The 22032-nt window shown below is 35.3% G+C and overlaps 1 protein-coding gene across 1 annotated transcript in view; it reads left to right on the forward strand.

The window, feature by feature from the left end:
* Nucleotides 1-22032, forward strand: part of COL19A1 (collagen type XIX alpha 1 chain) — a 426484-nt gene that overhangs the window by 23464 nt on the left and 380988 nt on the right. Inside the window, exon 4 of the mRNA XM_069070725.1 lies at nt 634-733. Coding sequence (XP_068926826.1) covers nt 634-733 — 100 coding nt within the window. The remainder of the gene's footprint in view (nt 1-633; nt 734-22032) is intronic.

Raw genomic sequence — 22032 nt, forward strand, 5'->3', positions numbered from 1 at the left:
CTACATATAAACAATCTATGTACAAGATAAACAGGAGATAATCAACAAAGGGAAGGCACAAGCATTGAGACAGATCAGAAAAGGCTTCCTGTAGAAGGTGAGATTTATCAGGGAAGCCAGGAAGTGGATATGAAGAGAGAGAGAATTGCAGGCATGGGGGACAACCAGTGGGATGTGGAGTTGAGGAATAGAGAGACAACCAGTTTAGCTGGGTTGTAAATGGAAAGAAGAGTAATAAAAAAATAAGACAAGGAAGATAGGTTGGAGTCCAGATTGTGAAGAACTTTAAAAGTCAAAGAGGAGTTTTATTTGATCCCAGTGGGAATAAAGAAGGAATCACCAGAGTTGATTGAGTAGGGGAATGATAGAGTGATATGATCAGATGTGCACTTAGGGAAAATCACTTTGGCAGAATCATTCTGCAACATCAAGAAAAGTAATTTCATCTTTTTGTCCCCTATATGAAGAAAATTTAATCTGGAGATTCTGCTGACCAACATTAGTAGCATTTGAAAAATCTCATCAATCAGTCTATATAGAGGAACAACAATAATCCTTCCAAAAGTCGATGTCTCCCCAATTTTTCTTAAGTTTTAACTACTGCCTGAACTAAATCATCATTTGTTTTTTCAGGTTTTGATTTGGGAGATAGCTTTTCTCTGAGGCAAGTGTCCTGTGGAGGTGAAAAAACTTGTTTTAAACTGGGAAATGCACTTCTTATTAGAGATACTCAGTAAGTAAAACTATTATATTTCTAATAATTCCACATAAGCTAGTTTCCCAAATGATTAAACCTAACTATTAACTCAGAAAATGGGTCCTGATATTCTGTGACTCTTTAAAGTCCTAAGCCAATGTCCCATTATGATGCCTTAAAAGATTCAATGGCAGAGCACAATATGTCACAGATTCTATGAGGGTGGAAAAGTTCTGAGTACAGGCTCAAAAGATGGGTTTTATGTCTGTTTTCTGAGTCCCAATCTAGTACAGTTAAAAGGTCCTACTCCAGGTAAGTACAGGTAGGTGGCTAGGGGCAGCTAGGTAATGTGGTAGATAGAGTGCCAGACCTGGAGTCAGGAAGACTAATCTTCCTGAGTTCAAATCTGACCTCAGACACTAGTTGTGTGACCCTGGGCAAGTCACCTAACCCTATTTGCCTTAGTTTCTTCAACTATAAAATGAGGTGGAGAAGGAAATGGCAAACCACTCCAGTATCCTTGCTGAGAAAATCCCAAAGGGGTCATGAAGAATCAGACATGACTGAAAAATATCTGAACAACAGAAGTAGCAACTTTCTGAGTTGAAATCATAGTTCTCATGTGATTTGCACTGTCAACTATCATAGTTCTTTCTGAGGTTCTGCAATAAGAGACTGCATGCTCTATATTGAGATGTTATGGGCCAATTAGCCTACTGTACATTTTTATTTACAATAAGCTTTCCATTAGAATTGCAAATATAAAAATATATACACATGTATATATGTATGTATGTATGTATGTACATACATATCTCTCCTCTCTCTCTCTCTTTCTCTCTCTCTCTCTCTCTCTCTGACAGGGTTTGGCACAAAGTATGCTGATTGATTAAATGAATCCTTATTTTAGGAACTCCAGGAACTTATATAATTTATATAGTACCTACTATATAGTACATATTATGTGAAACCATAGGAGGTAGGGATTGAACCCATGATTTCTTTTTATAAGGAGTAAGGAAACTCACTATGAAAGGAATGCACCTTCTCTACAGTTTTAGAGAGTTTTGGAGACATGCAGAGTACTGAGAGGTTTAAGTGACTTATCTAGGGTCACTCAGCCAATACATGTCAGAGTCAAGACTTGAACCTAGATTTTCTATGTACTATGACATCTTTCATATGAGAGGAATTATGAGAAAGGAAATGAAAATCAGTTGTTGTTGTTTTTTTTTTTTTGCTTTTTGGAGGGCTTTTTTAGGATAGGGCTATTGGGGTTAAGTGACTTGACCAAAGTCACACGGCTAGTTTCTTTTGTGTGTATGTGTCAAGTGTCTGAGGCCGGATAGGAACTCAGGTTCTCCTGACTCCAGGGCCAGCCCTCTACTCACTGCTCTACCTAGCCACCCCAAAAATAAGTTTTGAAGAAATATTTAAGCTGTTTGGAAGCACCATTTTTTTTTTATTTCTACAAGGGTGTAATATTTTGCTTTTCCCAAGGAGATTTTTAAAATGTGAGATTTTAAATCTTTAGAAATAATGCTATGTGGTGGCTAAAGCACTGTATTCAGAGTCCAAAGTTAATGTATGCTATATTTGCATATGTTTGCCATATTTGCATCATTTTTTTAAACCAGCATGTTGTCTCTTCCCATGGAACCATGGTGTGTCCAAGGGCAAATGACTTTGCTTGTATGTATTAGAGCAACTTCATTTACATTTTTTCTCTTTTCCCATAATTTATAAAAGAGGTCAGTCTTTATTCGTCTACTGATTTGAATCATAAAGAATAGAAATTGTTATACAATAAGAGCTCATATTCCTAGTATTCATGGTATACACTGAAAATGATAAATAGGAAGGCAAAAACTCTCCTGACTGCATGCAGCACCCCTCCCTTCATTCCTGATATTTCCCCTCTTTTAATTTAAAGATGCATTTTCCATAGTTTCCTTTGGAAATTTGTGCTGTCTAGTGGCTATGAAGGTGCCTAAGAATTGAATGCTTCAGGATTTTGTTTGTCAGTTTGTTTTGTGACTGATTTGTTCTCCTCTTCAAAAAGAGATTTTTTTTGCAGGGATATCTTTAAATTAAAAAATGGTTTATTGATTCTTTTTGGTTTTGTACATTATCACAATTTCCTAATACTTCTTTTTCCAGTTCCCCCTCACCAAAAGATTTAATGTTTGAAATATTGACAAAAAGATAATTTACTCCACAAGTTAATAATAGTTGACATTCAATATTTTGAAGCAGCAATGGAAAGAGAGGCAGCCTTAGAACAGGAAGACGTAGAGACAAATCCTACCTTTGACACAAACTGGTTGTGTGACTAGGCAAGTCAACTGACTTCTCAGTGCTCTAAGCAACTCTTCTAAGTTGCACAGAAGGTGCTCACCTCCATTGGTAAAGGGAGTTTCCTCATCTGGAAGTTGCCTATGTCCCTGAAATCACAGGTCTAGTCCCTCTCCCTAATAAGAATATTAACAATAATAATAGCTGACATTTATGCAGTACCTTAAGGTTTGCAAAACACATTAATAATCAGTTACACAAGAGTGCATAGATAGTTGACATAGTGTTTTACAGCTTTTACAACTAAGAGGTTGGATTTTGGCAGGTGTCATGTAAACACAAAACACTATTAGTTGACAGTGCAATCACAACAGAAGAGTAAAGCAGAGTAAAAATAGCATTGAAGCTCTCTTTGATCTCATATAAAACAATGAGGAGTGTCTCTATTTATGTGTGTTATTTCATTGTCATGCTGGGTAACCTAATATGTGAGTTAGCCAAGTTAGCTGACAAGTCTACTGAGAATCTCAACATTGAGATTTCTCAGTGTGAACAACCATTGGACTCTCCTACTCTTAAATGCTCCACATAAGCAGCATAGGAAGGTATGCAATGATTAATATAGAAATGTGTCCTCTCTTCACCTACACTTTTTTTCCCTTGGGATACACCCCTCCCAACATTGCTTTTCAAATGATCCATTTAATAACATTTTAAGTGACTTTATTTTTTAATGAGACTGGACTTCAAAAATAAAATTCTCATTAAATGTTAGGAAACAAATATGAGTGAAAAGAGAAAGTTATTGAATATAAGGGATTATCACAAATGGTGGCCAGACAGGGTCAACTGAGGCAGGTGCAGCTTCACTCAGATTTGCGTCTTAGCCATATTGAGTTCAGGTGACCCTAAGCACACAGCCTCACACACTTAAATTGGCTCAGGTCATGACTGGAGAGTTTGTCAGAAGTCATAGAGAATCTACTGTTAGAACACCCTCTTTTGCAAACTCATTATCAAACTATTTATTTTCACTATAAAGAGTTTTTATTAGTAGTGTCATTATTATTAATTTATATTATTAAATATAGCTATTAATTAATAATGATTATCACTAATATATTATTAGCAACAATAATATTATTAGTAGTTTAAAGAAAGGTAGTCAGTTCTACTTCAAAACTCTATTTCCATGCCAAAACTGAAGCTATCTGGCCTCAACACCTTTGTCTTCTTATCCCCATAAAATGCTACTGATTTAAATCCCATCAATGTAATTGAATTGAGACAAGATTAAAGTGGGGAGCTTAAAAACATTTTTTTGAATTATCTTTTTCAGAAACATTTCATACCATTTATTCATCGCTGGAGAGAGAATATATCTTCATGCAGGCCCAATGACTGTTTGCCCTTGAATCTCTATAAACACAACTATATGGCACAATTTTTATATTTATTTTACAAGCCTTCCACTTTAAATCTCTACTTGATCCATTGGCATATGTAAATGACCTTTCTGGCTGTGAGTAGCAGAACTCTGGTACCTCTACTACAGGAAACTGGAGGGTGTCTGATTAAGCTGACTAGCAAGTGTCAAGTACCTTGGCATCTCTCCACTTACATTTCACTCATTCAGCCAAAGTGTAGGTAATAGTAAACTGGGCTGCTAGGGTACTTCTCTTGCATGATGCCATTTTGATTTTTCAATGAGACCCGAGTAAAGTTACAGCTATTTATATGTTTGTAAATAAGCTACCATGCAGAGTCAGCATGGGAAAATGCAGGTGCTAATTTATATTGAAATGGAACTGTTTCCTGTGACTGTGCCAGATGAATGAATGAATGAAAAAGCATTTATTAAGCACTTACTAGGTGCCAGGCCCTGTGCTAAATGCTGGAAGTATGAATACAAAAGAGCCAGTCTTTGCCCTCAAGGAACTTATATCCTAAAGAAGGGTCAACACATAGGGAAGCAGTGGTTAGAGAGGAGTGTTTTGGTTTGGGAAGGTACAGGGATGGTAAGCAAAGTCATAGGGCAGTTGATTGATATGTTCTTAACAGATGCAATTCTGGTGCTGATTTAATTATTGCTCCTAGAGCAAGATGTGGAAGGCAGGGAGTAGTCTATGTGGTATGACAGGAAGATAACCAGGGTAAAACATAGTTGAAGATCTGGGGCCAGACAGATACAGTATGACTAATACATACTTACACACTCTAAAGTAGTGAGCTTGCTGGTCATTGTGGCCCCAATGGCTAGAGAAATCAGATATTCAGCAAATACTAGGACCTGTTACTGATAAAGGGAACTCAAAAATCATTCATACATGAGGTGGTGAATGAAAGAAATTTTGGTGTATTGGCAATCAGCCACATTTGTCAGACGACCTGAGGTTCAAATCCCAGCTCTGTCACTTACTAGGTGTATAACCATATATCTATATAACCACCATACAAATGACTACCTCTCTGGTCATCAGTTTTCTCATCCATAAAATAAAAGGACTGGGCTCAATGGCCCTGTACGACCCTTTCCAGTTCACAAATTATTATCCCATGATTTAAACATAGGATGGATTGGTGAGGTGAATACAAACAGTGCCCTAAGGTTTAAGAGTTCCTTTTCCAGTACTTTATGAAGCCCCTAGTTCGTTCTGTAACATGAAGGTGCCCTGTCCCCCATTATCTTGAACCTGTACCAAAAGAATTGCTTTTTTCCCCCCTTATCCTGTGTTTCCTGGGTCCTTTAATTTTTAAACTGTATCCTCTTCCCTGTCCTTAAATTCTTAAACCATAAAGAATTCCCTTTGTCTCCCTCATCCTACATCATCCTGTCCTGTCTTTAATCTTTAACCTCCATAAAAATCTCTAAAACTACATCATCATTCCAAAAGCTCTATATAAGCATAACTCCCCCAAATATAGGAGTCTCACTTAACTTTCTTGCTAAGGAGGCCCATGATGCTTTTTCACAAAAAATAAAAATCTCTCATTGGCTGAAAGAGAAACTCCAAGTGAATTCTTCTACACCTGAACCAGCTCTCCCCAGTCTAAACCTCAATATTTGGAAAGTGGCTTTGGGGATCCAAAATGTATCTAGACTCCCAGAAGCCTTCAAAATACCAACAGCCAGAGAAATGAGAGACCCCTAGAAGTAGCTCAGACCCTAGGGTTATAAGCAGTACCCAGCTGGGTGACTGTTCATGGGAATACTTAATGCTATTATCTAAGCATTCCCCCAAATAACAATGGACCCAGATGTCATGTTACCCACATTTCCCAGTTTATAAAGTTCTTGTTTTAAAGAGAAAATCTTAGCTTGTTATTTTTGCAAATAACCTTAATTATGGATGGAGGCAGGGATCATACCTTAATTATGTCTGTGCAAGTTCTTTCTTGGTGATTATCTGGGAAAATTGGTGAAGTTTCAAATGAAAATACTCATTAAAGTTTCCATCTGTGGGGGATAATCACATCATTATCCTGGCTTATTTGGTAAACATGGCATTTACCAATGTTTCAATGGTTGCATTTAATGAAACTTGTTACAAATAAAAATCTGTTAGTAATTATGTATTTTAGAAAGGGTAAAGCACTTATGATAAGTGGTTTATATACACATTTTATATATAAATCAAGTTTGTAATTCTAATGGTAAAACACACATACCAAGGGTGGTGGGTAAGTCAGTCCCAATTTTAAGAGGTAAATAAGCTCCATGTTGTCGTTCAAGATGATTTCTATGAGTTGGTGGCTTAAGAAACTGAAGAATCTTCTAAGGATATGGGGCGACAGTAGTATAACAATGAAATATGAATTTGTTTGTTGATAAAATTAGATTTTCATATGGTTCCAGTCATATAAATATGGTTAGAAATTTAGGGTTCTGTTCAGCAAAATATTTTTATATAGGGCCTTCTTCCCTTGTTAAAATTACAAAATAAGTGGCTCTCCAAAAAAGGAATTCTTTCTCTGGGTTTTGTCTGAAATGGGGACCATCATATGCTTTTACATCTAACAGACTAAAATAGGAAAAGTGTTGTTTGGGGCTTTCTCTTCTCTCCTGCCTCTCTACATAGTAATAATAGACTTAGAGATAAAACTTTTTTGATGGGGAGAGGAGGATAAGGCAATCGAGGTTAAATGACTTTCCCAAGGTCACATAGCTAGTAAGTGTCAAGTGTCTGAAGTCACATTTGAACTCAGATTCTCCTGACTTCAGGGCCATCGCTGTATCTACTGTCCCACTTAGCTGCCCTATCAGAATTTTAAGCCTTACAAAGCACTTCACAAAACTTCTTGAGCTGAGCCATACTATAAAAGCCCATGAGGCAAGTACTATGGGTTTATTATCCTCACGTTTCCTATGGGGACGGGGCTCAGAGATGTTAGGTAACTTGCATATGGTCATATAGCTGGTAATAGAAATGGTATTGAAACCCAGGTTTTCCTGACTGCAGTCCCAGAAAAGTCCCACACTTTATCTATTTTGTCATGCTTTCTCTAATTTTTCCCATCTCTTAGTTTCTATTGTTCATATTTTTGCCATTAGAATAAAGTTATAGAAATAGAATTTTAAAGTTAGAAGGAATCTTAGAGATCTTTTGGTCCAATCTTCATATTTCATAGAAATCTAGGCTCCCATAGTTAGTTAGGGGCAGAGTTAGGAGTGTAACCTAGGTCTCTTGACTCAAAATTCAGTATTCTTTCTAGACCACTGTGCCATCTTCCCACATTTTGCGTGAGCAATTAACCCTGAACAAGCAAAATAACAGACCATAAACAAGTGCGTTATTCATAAAATAAGTGTTGTGTTTAAGTACAGTATTTTTAAAGAACCCTAGAGGCCCCTGCTAATATACTGGATATATTTCTTGCTGAGTTGAACTCTTGGGTCCCCTTTAATGCTAAGGCCAGCAGGGGCTTGCAGGATAGTAGAATTGCCTGTATTAAGATATAAAGAAAAGTGTAGGTCTGTTCTAAGCACTTACTTATTTGTGGCTTAGGAATTGTTTTCTAGCAATTGATTTTTAAACTAAAGAACTTACGGTTTTTGAATACAAATGATAGTCCAGTACAGGAAATTTTCTAGTCAATAAGATAGAGACAATAGAGTTTAATGGGAAAACTCTGGATTGGGCCTGGGAGACTAAATCTATAATTAATTAGCTATGTGTTTTGTGGCAATAAACACGAGCATTCTAGACCTTGAGTTTTAAGTGAGTATTGGCCTTGATGCTCTCTATGGCCCTTTTCAGTTTTAAAATTCTATGTTTTTGTAACAAAAACAGATATCACAATTATAATTGATACATAACAACCTTTTGCATGTTTTAGAATTAGTGCTCATTTCATCATCTAAGGAAAGAATTTCAAAAGAACATGTGTTAATTGGTGACTTTTCATGAGAATGGTTGCAATGGATTTAATGGACAGCTTGGAAGTCTAAAGGTCATTATGTGTCAGCCACTGATTCAGAGGTCCTTATCCCTGTTTCATGTCATAAATCCCTTTGCGAGTGTGATGAAGTCTATGGACCCATGCTCAGAATAAAGTATTTAAATGCATAAAATAAAATACTTCAGATTGCAAAGGAAACTAATTTTGTTGAAATGTAATTATCAAAATATTAACAAAAATCAAGTTCAGAGACACCAGGTTAAGGAACTCTGCATTAATATGATCATTCACAAGGGAGAGAAAAGAAATACATCTCAGAAATGTAATGACTATAAAAAATGGAGTTATGAACTTAAGTAAAAAGATTAGTTTGTACAGTTCCACAGTAAGATGCTAGAAAAAAATCTAGAAATTATTTTATCCAATTGCCTTCTTTTTCAGAACAGGAAATTCAGGGACAGAGATCTTTCTTTATTTGCCCAAGGTCACCCAGCTTGTTAGTGGCAGAGGAAGAACTAGGAGCCAGGAATTTTGATTCCCTATTTAATTCTCTTTCCAATACACCTATGAATTGTGATTAGTAGTAATTAATTTAATTTAGAGATTATCTTATGAATTACTAGCCCTTAAATCACTTAAATCCCAGTAAAAGATAATTGTCTATCTTATTCTTTAAAGCCTGCAGCGCTTTCAAAAGAAGACCGCTCCAGAAGAGATTGACCAATTAGATGGTTCAATATTAAGGAACTCTTCCTTAACATTGAAACTTATTTCCTTTGATTGTTTCATTGTTTAAATGGAGAATAGCTATGGAAGATTTTAGACTATGCTAAGAGTGGCATAGTGAGGTGATAGTACCTCTGTACTCTGCCCTGGTCAAAATTTCTCTGGAGTATTGTGTTCAACCATGGGCAGTACATTTTAAAGAGACATTGATAAGCTGGAGAGTGTTTATGGTAGGTTGACCAAGATGGTCAAGAGTTTTCATATTATGCTATATGAGAAGTAGCTGAAGGAATTGGAAATGTTAGCCTCAAAAAGTGAAGACTTAGGGAGCACATAGCCATCTTAAAGTATTTGGATGGCTGTTATCTGGAAGAAGTTTGATTTGTTTGTCTCAACTCCAGAAGGCAGAACCAGGAGCAGTGGGTGGAAGTCAGAGAAAAGCAGATTTGGACTTGATGCATGAAAAATCATCCTATCAATGAGATTTCTTCCAGAATGCATTGGGATACTTGGAGTAGTATAGTGTCTTCTTCATTAGAGGAATTCAAGGAAATACCCAGTAAGATTTCTCAGATTGGAACTAGACCACCACTGATGTCTTCTAACTTTAATATTCTGTGTGATTTAGGGTTGAAAAGGATATTCAAATTCAACCCTTTCATTTTACACATAGGTCAACTAAACCCTAGAATGACTTGCCTACAATCATTATAGGTAGTGAAAAAGAAGAGTGGATATCCAAACCTGGGTTCTCTTGATTCTAAATCCAGTATGATCATTGATTTATATGAGTACTGAAGCTCTGCCCCACCACCTCCCCTTATAAAAAAGCTAAATTTCCTTCCTTCACACATACAATTCAAATCTAGAATTCCCACACATTTCCTCATAAGGCCTATTTTCTTAATGCACTTTTTATTTTTGCTTCTCTTCCCTGGAGTCTCTCCAAATATTAAAAAATTCAACTTTAATCATAAAACACAAGTATGTACAACACAGTTAAGGGCTGTTCATTGCTTTACAATTCCTACATGCTATGCTCTATGACTATTTATATGTACTTTTTTTTTCTGTTAGGTATGCTGTCATTTTGTAGAAAGGAAGTTCCCCATATATGGCCATGTGACTTAGTTAGTAAGCTCTCCAGCTGTTTGCATGAAGCAGGCTGACTGTTATACATAAATCTTACTGTCATCGCATTACTGTTCGTAATTATTAGTTTGGCAAGGAGAGTCAGCAAAATCTTGTGTGCTTTAAAATCTTATTCTGCTTTTTAAAAATAAAATTTAAAGTTCAGAATAATTAGATTTTTGTTAAATAGTGATATTTATTTTAAAAAACTGCATATTTCAGTTTGAAATACATTTGTAAAATTATCAGTATACAGCACATGTGTGCTACTTAGGATGGCATTATATACAGAATACTTAGTTCCTCCTATGAAATCTCAGATACCACAGTAAATAAATAATCTAACATGACACACATCCCTGAAAATGTCAAGGAAACTTAATTTATAAACAAAAAATTGTCCGAGGACAATTATGCCCAGTGAAAGAGGTATAAACTGAAACATTATTAACTGAGGGTCTTAAAATATTTTTCTTGGAAAGGCTTAATGCTGCCAACGTGAACCTCAAAGTTATATATATTTATATATACAGAATATTCTCTCATGGATAAGAAAATCAAAACAATCATGGCAATTGATTATATGTGTACAGATTCAAAAACACTATTAAAGGCTTATTAATGAAAACATTTGTCCCCATGAACATTTATGTTCAACTAGGAGGACAACCATGGAAGTAATTTTTTTAAAAAGACAATAGACTTTTTAACATTTCATTTCCATTGGTAAATTCTGGTAGAAGAAATATTGTCAAATGAAAATATTTTGTTTCAGGTTGTAAATGGAATAGCTATAAATTGATTAATTTATATAAGAATCTAGAGACTTAGAAAAGGAAAGAATGCTACCTTCTCTTCATACTATCACAGAGTTCACACTCTTTAAATAGAATAATGAATTATGAGGATTTTGTTCAAATAAGGTAAAAAGAATGTGAGTGGGTTGAATTATTGCTGAGGCAAAAAATGTGCACAACCAATCTTTATTCTTCCTCAAATGCTTTGGAAGCTAAGAGAAAAAGGTGCCTTGGGATAATTACTGACATTCTTCCTCCCTGATACTGTCCCTCCATCTCTTTTAACTTCATCCTCTTGATATAGTTTCTCATTTATTCTTTTGAGCCACTAAGCATAAATAAAGAAGCAGGGAAATAAAACAAGTTGTTGAGTCTCATTTAAGATATTAGAAAGGGATACTAAATGGGCAAAAAACACATATTAGCTGGAAGGTAAAATCCAGGTTACTTTTATTATTTTTTATTTTCACCAACAATTAGTCTTCCCTTTATGTGGAAATGCGAAACATTTCACATTTTGGGAGATGTACCCAGAATCAAGGATGATAGCTGGGAATAAGTGGAATCAATTTATGTGTGATAAAGTCAGATGTAATTTCACTGGTTACATCTCATTTCTTGAGCCTCCTGTTAGTATCTGCACTAGAAAAAAGCAGTGTTGACTCTTCAGAGATGTTGTTCCCGTAGGTTAATTGGTCAATCAGTCAACAACTATTTGATTTAACATATAGTGGGGGTGAAGCCCTGTGCTGGGTATTTTAAGGATAGGGAAGATACAAAGTAGTATCAGAAATTGTTTTACAGGAACCTCTAATCTAGTAGGGGAGATGATACGAACATAAATGGCATGAGATATATTTGTCAGATGGGTGATATGGACAACATATGCTCCATCAGTTCAGAAGAGGGAAACTTATGAATAATAGATTCAATAAGAGATTCTTCATGAAGTAGGTAAAAGAACCTCTGACAAGAGCGAATGGTGGACAAGACAGAAAAATTCCAAAGTAGTGAAGCCCTGTGATAAATGAGGAGATATTCTGAGCTGAGTTTCTTCTTTAAATGGAGGTTTTGGAGTTCATGGCTCCAATCTCCAATCAGAGAGACAAGGCTGATGAGATCTTGTGGGATGATGATGTAATCTCAATAATGAGCTTCCTGGGCATGGTGGGAAAGTTAGAAAACTCCCAAAGTATTTCAGTCATGTGAGAAATAAGTGTATATGTGTGTATGTGTACATACATATATATACATATGTGTGTATGCATATGTGTATGTGTATGTGTATATACTTATTCTATGTCATTTCATAATAATAGCTATATAGTTCTTTAAAGTTTGCAAAGTGCTTTATATATGCTCCCTCATATCTTGAGATTATCTGGATCTCTGTATACATACACACAAGTATATGTAGAAATACACACATGCATATTTATCTATAGTATAGTTTGGTAATAGGTGTTTTTTATCCACTTTGTTCTACCAGTGTGGATGGTTAAATGAACCTTTTGTACTACTGTGGATTTCCCTGAGGCTTTGTGTTCTGAGGCTTAGTTCAATTAGTAAAATGATATTGCTAATATAAACATTTTGTATCATTCTTGTCACTGAAAGAGAATTCTTCTATTTGAGATCTTCTATGATACTGGAAAACACTTTAGCATAAGTGGTTCTTTTTATGCCTCATTTGGTGTTAATATTCAATGTATTGCTGAATTAAACCATTTTTGGGTCATGGTTGTCACAAAAACTCATTTAATTTGAACATATTTATGGCAATACCTTGTTTGTGGATGCATATGCAGAGGAAATAACTTGTCTAAGGTTTCATTTTAACTTATTGAGTCAAATGCTTTTTAAAAATCAGTAAACAATAGGTTGAGATTTTATATTCTCTGTATTTCTCAGGAACTTGTGTGACTGAAGATGTGGTTTGTTCTAGACAATCATCTGTGAAAGCCTATTTGTTCCTTTCTCACATTTTAACAACAAATATTAGAAATGGTATTATTAGTTTTTAATTAATTGTCAATTAATTAATTGTTATAATTATAAACATTAATTAAATTATTAATTATTGATTGAAAGACTTCTGGAGGGTGGGGACTGTTTTATTCTTTGTCTTTATAGCACCATTACCTATCACAGCATCTTGCAGAGTAGGCCCTTAAGAAGAGATTCTTTAGTTGAATTGATGTGAACATAGCACATTTTCAGAGATATTTTTAGACAGGAGGAATTAGGAGTAATATAATAAATGCCTGGAAGAAATAGGAAAAGACTGGGTTGTGAAGGTCTTTAAATACCAAACAGAGGAGTGGTTTTTTGATCCTAGAAGGAAAAGGGAGCAACTAAAGCTTCCTGAGCAGGGAAATAACAGGGTCAGGCCTGTGCTTTAATAGCATTTTGGCACCTTTGTGCATGATGGTTTGGAGAGGGGACAGGAGAGAGAACAATTGAAAGCCTATTGTAATAGTATAAAAAGTAGGTTGTTGAGAGGCTGAACTAGCCCTGTGAGCATAGAGAAGGGCATGAATGAGAGAGGTGTAGATATAGAAGGATAAGGAAAAGTGAAAAGTCAAGGATGAATTGAAGATTACACCTGTGAGATTAGAAGGGTGGCAATGTTCTTGACAGAAATAAGGAAGTTTGTAACAGGAGTGAGGATTGTGGAGAACAGGTTGCAAAGAAATGCAAACTCCCTGTGTAGCATTGTTCCCTCCTCTCCCCACCCCAAATGGTCATCCTATCTTTGCTTAAGGACCTTCAGTGATGGAAAAACTGACAAACTTTTGAAATAACTCATTTTATTCATGTCATTTATAGAACGATGGTGGTAGAAGAAATCAGATGGTGAAGCCTCGAGGAACAAATAAGCAGTGTGGTTAAGCAGAGGCAGTAAATATAGCTTACTTCTGAGAACTTTTCTGGTTTAAAAAAAAGGAAAGCAATGGTACAGGTTTTAGGTAATATAGCTTAGTGGAAAGGTGATTTTCTTTCTGTCTCTGTCTCTATCTCTCTCTCTTTCTGAGTTTCTGGGTTATTTTGGAGGGAGTGTGTGTATTCATTTTTGAGTGTCTCCAGAATACTAGATATCTTCAATAAAAAAACATGAATTTTTCCTATACATTCCTGAAAGAATCTGAATTGGTCATAGTTATTCAAGGAAGTATTTTATGTTGTGCCTGAGAAAAAAAATCACAGAGAAGTGTGCCAGGGCATTGTAGCTCATTTGGGGGAAACTTAGAGACCTCCACAGGAGAAGCAGCCAAAAATGATGCTGAAAGCAATAGACTTTTATTTGTTGCATTTCAATTTACACAAGGGAAGTTTGATAACTTGAAATATTTATAAGGAATGGGGTGAGAAAGGAGGGGAGGGACTGGAATATATTGAGAGCACTGTCTCCAGAGGAAGAAAGTTTCAAGACTGTTGAACAGAGTAAGTCAGTGGGAAACATCAATTCTGGGTGACATGTTCTTTAAACCCATTGTAGGAAGGGGAAAAGTTATTAACCTAGTAAGAAGTGACTCTTCTGACCAAGTACTCAGTATTTGCTAGGTTCTCACCATTCCAATTTTGTTGTGAGTATTTGTGGATTCCATTCCACATGGCAGGGTCAAGGGAGATACAAGAGGTCCAGATGTTTTATAGGAAGTGGAAGGGTCTTCAGCAGTTTTGATTGATTGATTACCTCATAGGTCACGGACTGGAAAATGCCAATCAGCTAGGAAGCTAAAAGTTTCTAGCAAGGAAGCTTCCAAATATGGCACATGCTAGGGCAGGTACCAAGAAAAGGGGCTGGATAGTGAGAACCAAGGAGGAAAAGTTGCATCCAGAGCAAAAATAGCCTCTTATCAAAAAGTTCCCCCCAAACAAGAGGATTTCAAATTACTACGAGAATTCATCTAGCTTCTTTTAGATTGATGGGCTCCATGGAACAAGCATATCTTTTGGAAAGAAAAATTTTATCTCTATGTAAAATGACAACTATAGTGTAAGTATTAATTCCACAATATATTTTGAAATTTATTATAATGCTTTTAACTATAATTCTATGAGGAATCTGTGAGGGGATTGATAGTTCATCACTTTCAAAGATTCCATTGCTTCTTAAAAATATAACAATCATATCTAGTATAGCTACTGAAGCTGGTGATACCCTAGAAAAAGGATATTGCCATGTATCAACTGATAAATATCTGAAAAACTTAAAATTAGCTATACAAGTTGAAAACGATTGAGGTAGCAAAAGGATTGCCAGCATCATTTTCCATTCAAATGATTTGTTTGACCCTCTCTTCACTAGTTATATCTATGAAGCCATTAAACTTTCTACATGTTATTTTGACAAGCTTTTAAACATGCTCAAAATATTTTATTAGATTTTGGTGAATTTAGGCTAATAATTTACGTATAAGTATGTTTGTATATATACATATATGTGTGTCTATGCATACACACATATGTAAATTGGCTTCACAAGTTCCTCTGAATATGACCATTAGTTAAGTTAAATTATTCATGTATATATAGGTATATGGGGTTGTATACAATGGACAACTCAATATGTGACTAAGATTTTTACTAAATTTATTATATATTTTGGTGTTATGTAGGTACAATTTGTGAGCCAATGGATTTAGCAAACATAATAATTTAAAAAAAACATTCTTCCTTCCATCTGAATTATACATTAGAGAAGTAACTATGCTCCAAATACATTTATTTTGGGGCTGATCCCCAGGAAAAATAAAAGAAGACAGGAAGGACAGTAATAAAAATTCAAACTACATATAGGAGAGGAAAGTGAGATTCAGAAGACAGTCTCATCATTTAGAAAAATCTATTGAGCAATAAAGATGGGAAGATCAGGCAAAATCCCTGTTTTGGAATATCTTTAGACAACTTTTATTCTAAGGTCTTCTGGAAACTTGGTCTCTAGGATCTGGATAGGTCCAGGTTAATCCCAGTCAACTGTGAAGTAGAATATCATAAAAAGCCAAAATGTCAAAAGAGCTTGAGAACTAAAATAGGTTTAATGGGTCTTTTGAACCACTGGAAAATGTGGTACTGAGATAGTCTTCCCGTGCCTACCTTGCTTGGGCTTGCTCACTCAAATCATATTCCACTAATAGGAAAAAAAAGTTGAGCCATGGACAGGATTTTGTCCATGTCATTCTTGTTTTTTTCATATGTAATGCCTGTTTCAAATGGCTCTCAGACTACAGATATTACTACTGTATCTTTAAAAGTCAAAAGAAAGTCACAGAAAAGGCAGTTTGTGCTAGCAGATTGAAGTCAGTTGAAAAATGTCTTTTCATAAAGTGCTTTTCTCTATGAAGTCAGGGAGAGAGTGTGTATGATTTGTCTGTTATCTATGAGAATTCTTCATTTCTCAATTCGATTTGGCTCTTAAAGATACAGTAGCAATCTTTGTTTTCCCATTAACAACCAGTCTCAGTTTGAATCCCCTCTGCAAACACAAAAGGGCTAAGATTTCAGTCTTGGTAGATATGGTGCTAAATACATCATCGCCCACCCTAGGGAAGGCTTTTCAGACTAACCCTCTGAGCTCTGATAGCCAAATTGTTTATAACATGACAGGTGATGGCATATGTCAGCTGGAAAAGAAATGTCTTGCTATAAACTCCAAGCATCTCTCACTTCACTCTCAGGAAATGTAACTTGTATCATATTTCTCTTCCTGGAAGACATTCAGCAGGTCAGAGGCTTCATTGATACTTGTAAATACGGAAGTTCATCATAAACCCTGCCTCAGTCTTGGTCAGAATGGAAGAATTAGTTTGGAAGCCGGTTCTTGAGATTTAAAAATAGAATTTTTCCATCAAACATTTTTTTCTTCTTAAAGAAAAAGGTAAATAAAGGATTGTCTTACTAAATATGATCTAGAAAATTGAACTTGATCAAAATAGCACTGAAATGAAAAAAATGATTTTGCTGCGTTGTGACCCAATAAAAAAATTTCCTTTCAAGTAATTATAACTTCATCAATGAAACCTTTAAAAAACCCTATTTCTCCCCAAACACAGTGTTTTAGATAAGAAAAGCACATAAGCTTAGCTTGAGGTGTCACTTTTATTTTGTCCAGGTCACGAATACTCTTCTTCCAAGAAAATGATACTTATGAGCTTAAAAAAAAACCCAAGGGTTTATAAATGTTTGTTTTCTCTAATTGTTTAAAAATACTCATTGAGCAACACAGGTTGCAAGAGCAGGAGCCATTCTTGATCTGGGACATCTCAAGATACAATTTTATACTAATACAATTTTCCTTGACAATTCTTTTTATTTTTTTTTTCTTTAGGGGAGTTGAGACTCAGGAATTTTTCCTAATTCAGTGTTTATTCTGCAGCTTTCATAGAGTATTTAATTTATTTGATTTATTCTACACTCATTCCTATATATGGAAAGAGGGAGAGACAGAGAGACAAAAACAGAGAGACAGAGAAGGAAGGAAGGAAAGAAGGAAAGAAAGAAGGAAGGAAGGAGAGAGAGACAGAGAGAGAGAGAGACGGAGAGAGAGATTCTCTTTATCACATTTCAATCAAGGACAAGCAAGGATTGTCTTAGAAAACTTCAAAATCTGAGATGACCAGTCCTGTATTGCACTAGATGACCTCTGAAGTTCCTTCCCATTTTGAGTTTTTGTGATTCTTTGTAGTAGTTGCTTTAATATGGAGAAGAAATAGGTTTTATTTATCCACTTTAATAAAAAGAAAATATTTATAAACTCTATTTTAACCTTGGGATCTTTACCGAAAAGTCTTAATGAATATGTGAGCATGATCTTCTCCCCACCCCATAAAAACCTGAATCTGTTGGCTACATATCATCACATACTTCATTAAAAATGCTTGTTATTTCTTAAAGTTTCTCCTTCTTCCCTTGCTTCTCCACCCTAGTGATGCTCACCATCTGGAAGGGAGTGTGGAATGCAAAGTTCATTCTCTAAGACAGCCTTTATTGGTTTCTCATTAATTGGGCAGTTGGGAATGCCCATTATTTGTTCAGTTGGCACTCACCTGGTCCTGAGAGACTAAACACTTCACCTTCATTATGCTGGACCTTTTGTGCTCGAGCTGCCAGACACTGTATTTTTCTGTGGGGAGGGTTGTGAGCACAGACTTACATTTATCTTTATGCCTTAAAAATAATTAACTCAGAAGAGGCTGTAAAGAAGGCTTTGTATCTATAATAAATTGAAAATTTTTAACATGGTAGCAAAAGTATCTTTAAAAAAATTTTAAGCAACTAAAAAATCAAAATAAACATGAGCAACCTGACTAAATATATATATATATATATATTTAGTCAGGTTGCTCATGTTTATTTTGATTTTCCAAGAGTCTTGAAAAATATCAGAGAGTTGGGTTAGTGGATAGAGAATTAGCATCAGAGTCATGAAGACTGGGGTTTGAGTTCTACTTCTGGCACGTTCTAGCTGTGTGACCCTGGCTAAGTCACACCTTGTCAGTGATCCAGGCAAATTCCTAAGACTCAAAGTTGCAGAACATTTTATTGATCTGAATCAATTTCTTTACCTGATTCCCTCTATGCCCATGAAGTCACGGGAATAAACCAAAAACTAAAAGATATTGAAAAATTGTGACTGTTGCCATATTGTACAACATAGTACTTGAGAGACAGTTGTGTATGGGGTTGTGTAAAGACCCTTGGCTATAGGAACAGTGTCACCTCTGGTACTTAATTACTAGGAGACCATTGACTTCTGAAAGTCTCCATTTTTTCACCTGTTAGATGGGGATTCTATTATCTGCTGTACTTGCCTCAACTTATGAGGAATACATGAGATGGTATGTATAAAGTATTTTGAAAAATTAAAAGGGCCATGGAAATGCCATGTTACAGGAGGTCTTCTCCTTTAGAAGCTATAGTGTGCCATGACTCCCAATAGCATCACAAGAAGAAAATTGTCATTAAAAAAATTTTGGCCTGTATTTGAGGGAGAAGCTCCTTAAAAGTCCACTCTTCTCCTGTTCAGTTTTGGACTTAGCTCACTGTCTTTGTTATGTCACATCACTGAGATCACAGTTCCATCAACTATCAAAGACTTTTTATAATAGAGAGACAAATAAAGAATTCTTTTATTTTCATTAAAATGACTTACATATTTTAAAATCCCCAAGTTATTGTGTTCTGTACTGTGTTCCCATAATTTTCAGAGTATCTCCTGAACTATGTCTCATTTTTTATAAGTTCTTGGTGACTATTTCCAATTTCTATTAAATCCCAAAAGGGCAGAGGAAGCTGATAAGTTTTTTAGCAGCTTCTTTGGAGGTACAAAATTGTTCTGTACAAATCCAAAATAAAGTGGTCCCTATTTTAAGGCATGTAGGCAGCATGGAATAGAAAATGGAAGCTGGTTTCCAAGTCAGGAGGACTTGAATTTCTGTCCCTGGCACATATTGACTTTGTGACCCTGGTCAAGTCACTTAACTTCATAGTACTTCAAGCAATATTCCAAGTTGTAGAATAGGTATTTCTAACTATTTGCATTGGTGAAGGAAATTTCCTCACTAAGACTTCCATATACTAATGAAGCCAGAAATCTAGTATCCTATCTATATTAATACCTCTATAGATAATTCATTTATTCACTAATTCATTCAGTGTATCTATTACTACAGGACAATACCCTAAACACTTTTTGGCCTGATTACCTAAATAAACATTAAAGGAAGGAATTGTAATAATATACTTCTTGGTAAGACATTGGCAACTGTCTGGGCTGAGGAAAGACCATAATAATCACTTTACTAAGTGCTCAAAATAGACTTTATCATCATTATTGGAAATGAGATTTAGAGCTGGATGGGGCCTTAGAGATTATTTAGCCCAGCTTCCTTCATTTTATAGATGAGGAAACTGAGACCCAGAGAGGTTATTACTTGCCCAAAGTCACACAAATAGCAAGTAAGAGTTAGGATTTGAATCAGAACTCCAAACCTTTTGTTGTTGACATTGCCTCATGTTCTCTCTACTTCACATCATGTCATTATTTTTGTATGTCTTTACCCATTATTAAACTGTAGGAAAAATGAGCAAATGAAATCTAGTACTCTATACTTTTTTATACAAAATGTTTCCCTTTAAATCTTGCCCATCTTAGTTTATATCATGAAGCAGTCAAAACATTTTTTGTGGCATCTTCTACTTGCTTCTTTAGAACCCTACTTATGCTCTCTTTCCCACATGCTGCCTTCCAAGTGCCCAGGGTCCTTACATTGCAGAGTCTAATCTAAGGTTGTTCTAGTCACACAGCCTAGGCTTCTTCTCTCTTCACTCCTTCAAAACTTGTAGGTTTGTGTGTCCCTGTTTTCTGCTTTTCAAGATAATTGCCAGCTATCTGATAAACTAATCCCTATGGAGAGGGTTAACGTTTTACTCCTTGAAGGAAATGTTTGCAATTTAACAAGGGCCATCTGCAAACAAAGTACTTTAGCAAAATTAGATGCATCTCTAATGCTGAGATTTTCAGATTCTGTGGCCAATAAGTGACAGACCTTAAAGAGTGAGGGACAAGGGAGAATTTTTGCAACCTTCAGAGAATGTCATTACTATTTTTTAAACTTTGATTAAATTCTATTTCTTATCCTCTGGTTTATTCAAGTAATTTAAGTGATCTAGCTAAACATGTTAGTCTTTTCTTCCCCTTTTGATTCTGATGACCTACAAATTCTAACCAAGAAGGAATTTTTCTTTAATTATCTGGCAAAGATAAAGCAGGACAACAAGACTGATCTTGTGTTTGCAATATGCTTTTACTAGAATCTACAACTGACACTGGATTTCGAAAAAAAAAAACCAGCCTTTTTTCCTCTTAATTTAAGCTTCAATGACTACAGATTTTTTCTTTTCTATGTAATATCCTGTCTACCCTTTTCAATAATTTCTCTCCTAGAGCAATCTAAAGCTTTATGTGCCATACACCTTGGAGATTATGGTTAATTCATATGGTGGTACCTATCAAAAACACATTTCTTATGCATCAGTGTTGTATCTAGAAGATTGTAGACAAAACTTTGTCTATGATAATGGTATGACTTCAGTATAATTCATTGTTTGAACTGTCCAGGATATTTTGAGGTTTGCATTTGTAATAAAGGAATTTGTCATCTTTCAGTCTACAAAAATATCAACTTCTAATATATAATTCTAGCCACCAGGTTTTGTCTTGCTATGTCTTTGGTAGATTCTAGATCTTTGCAGCTTAGTGATGTGCTGCACAGTTTCTACAATTTCATTGCTTAATCTACATTGACTACTAAACTGGGGTTGCTAAAGCATAATTCTCTTGTAATTTCTGGTAGCAGTGACCTTATCCTGAATTGCCATTACAAACCCTCCATTTTCACAAACAAATCTGATGACTCATATATTTATTCAATTCTTCTTTGTTGACATATTGTTGGTTCATTTCATGTGGATATCTCCCATGGAAAAACCTTTGAATCCATAAACCAATCAGTAAGCATTTATTAAGCACTTGAATCTTTGCTGTTTCAGAGACTACATTCAGAGATAATCCACTTTCAACGATATTAGATGAATCCAGTAACATGCACCTATTTTCAGTCTTTGTTATTTCTCAGTAAAGTGATAGCTACTTGATCCAAAAACATTTCTCCAAGTTTTGCCTTTTGTTTTTGTGTGCTCTAAGAGTAACTATCAATCTTCTTCCTCCTTTTTGGTGAGGAAGTGTTCATCTTTGTATAAGTTACTTTAGGGTGTCATCATCATCATCATCTCATTCTTCTTATTTCTTTTTATGGAGTTCACATAAAAATGGTCCTGGAACAAGCCAAGCCAGTCAATGATTATTTATTAAGCACTTACTAAGAGGCATACACTGTGTTAAGCACTAGATGATAGATAGATAGATAGATAGATAGATAGATAGATAGATAGATAGATAGATAGATAGATAGATAGATAGAT

Source organism: Petaurus breviceps, unplaced genomic scaffold, assembly GCF_028583685.1.
Source record: "Petaurus breviceps papuanus isolate PSGF00001 unplaced genomic scaffold, PetGlider_PUasm1.0 90822, whole genome shotgun sequence".
Lineage (NCBI taxonomy): Eukaryota > Metazoa > Chordata > Mammalia > Diprotodontia > Petauridae > Petaurus > Petaurus breviceps.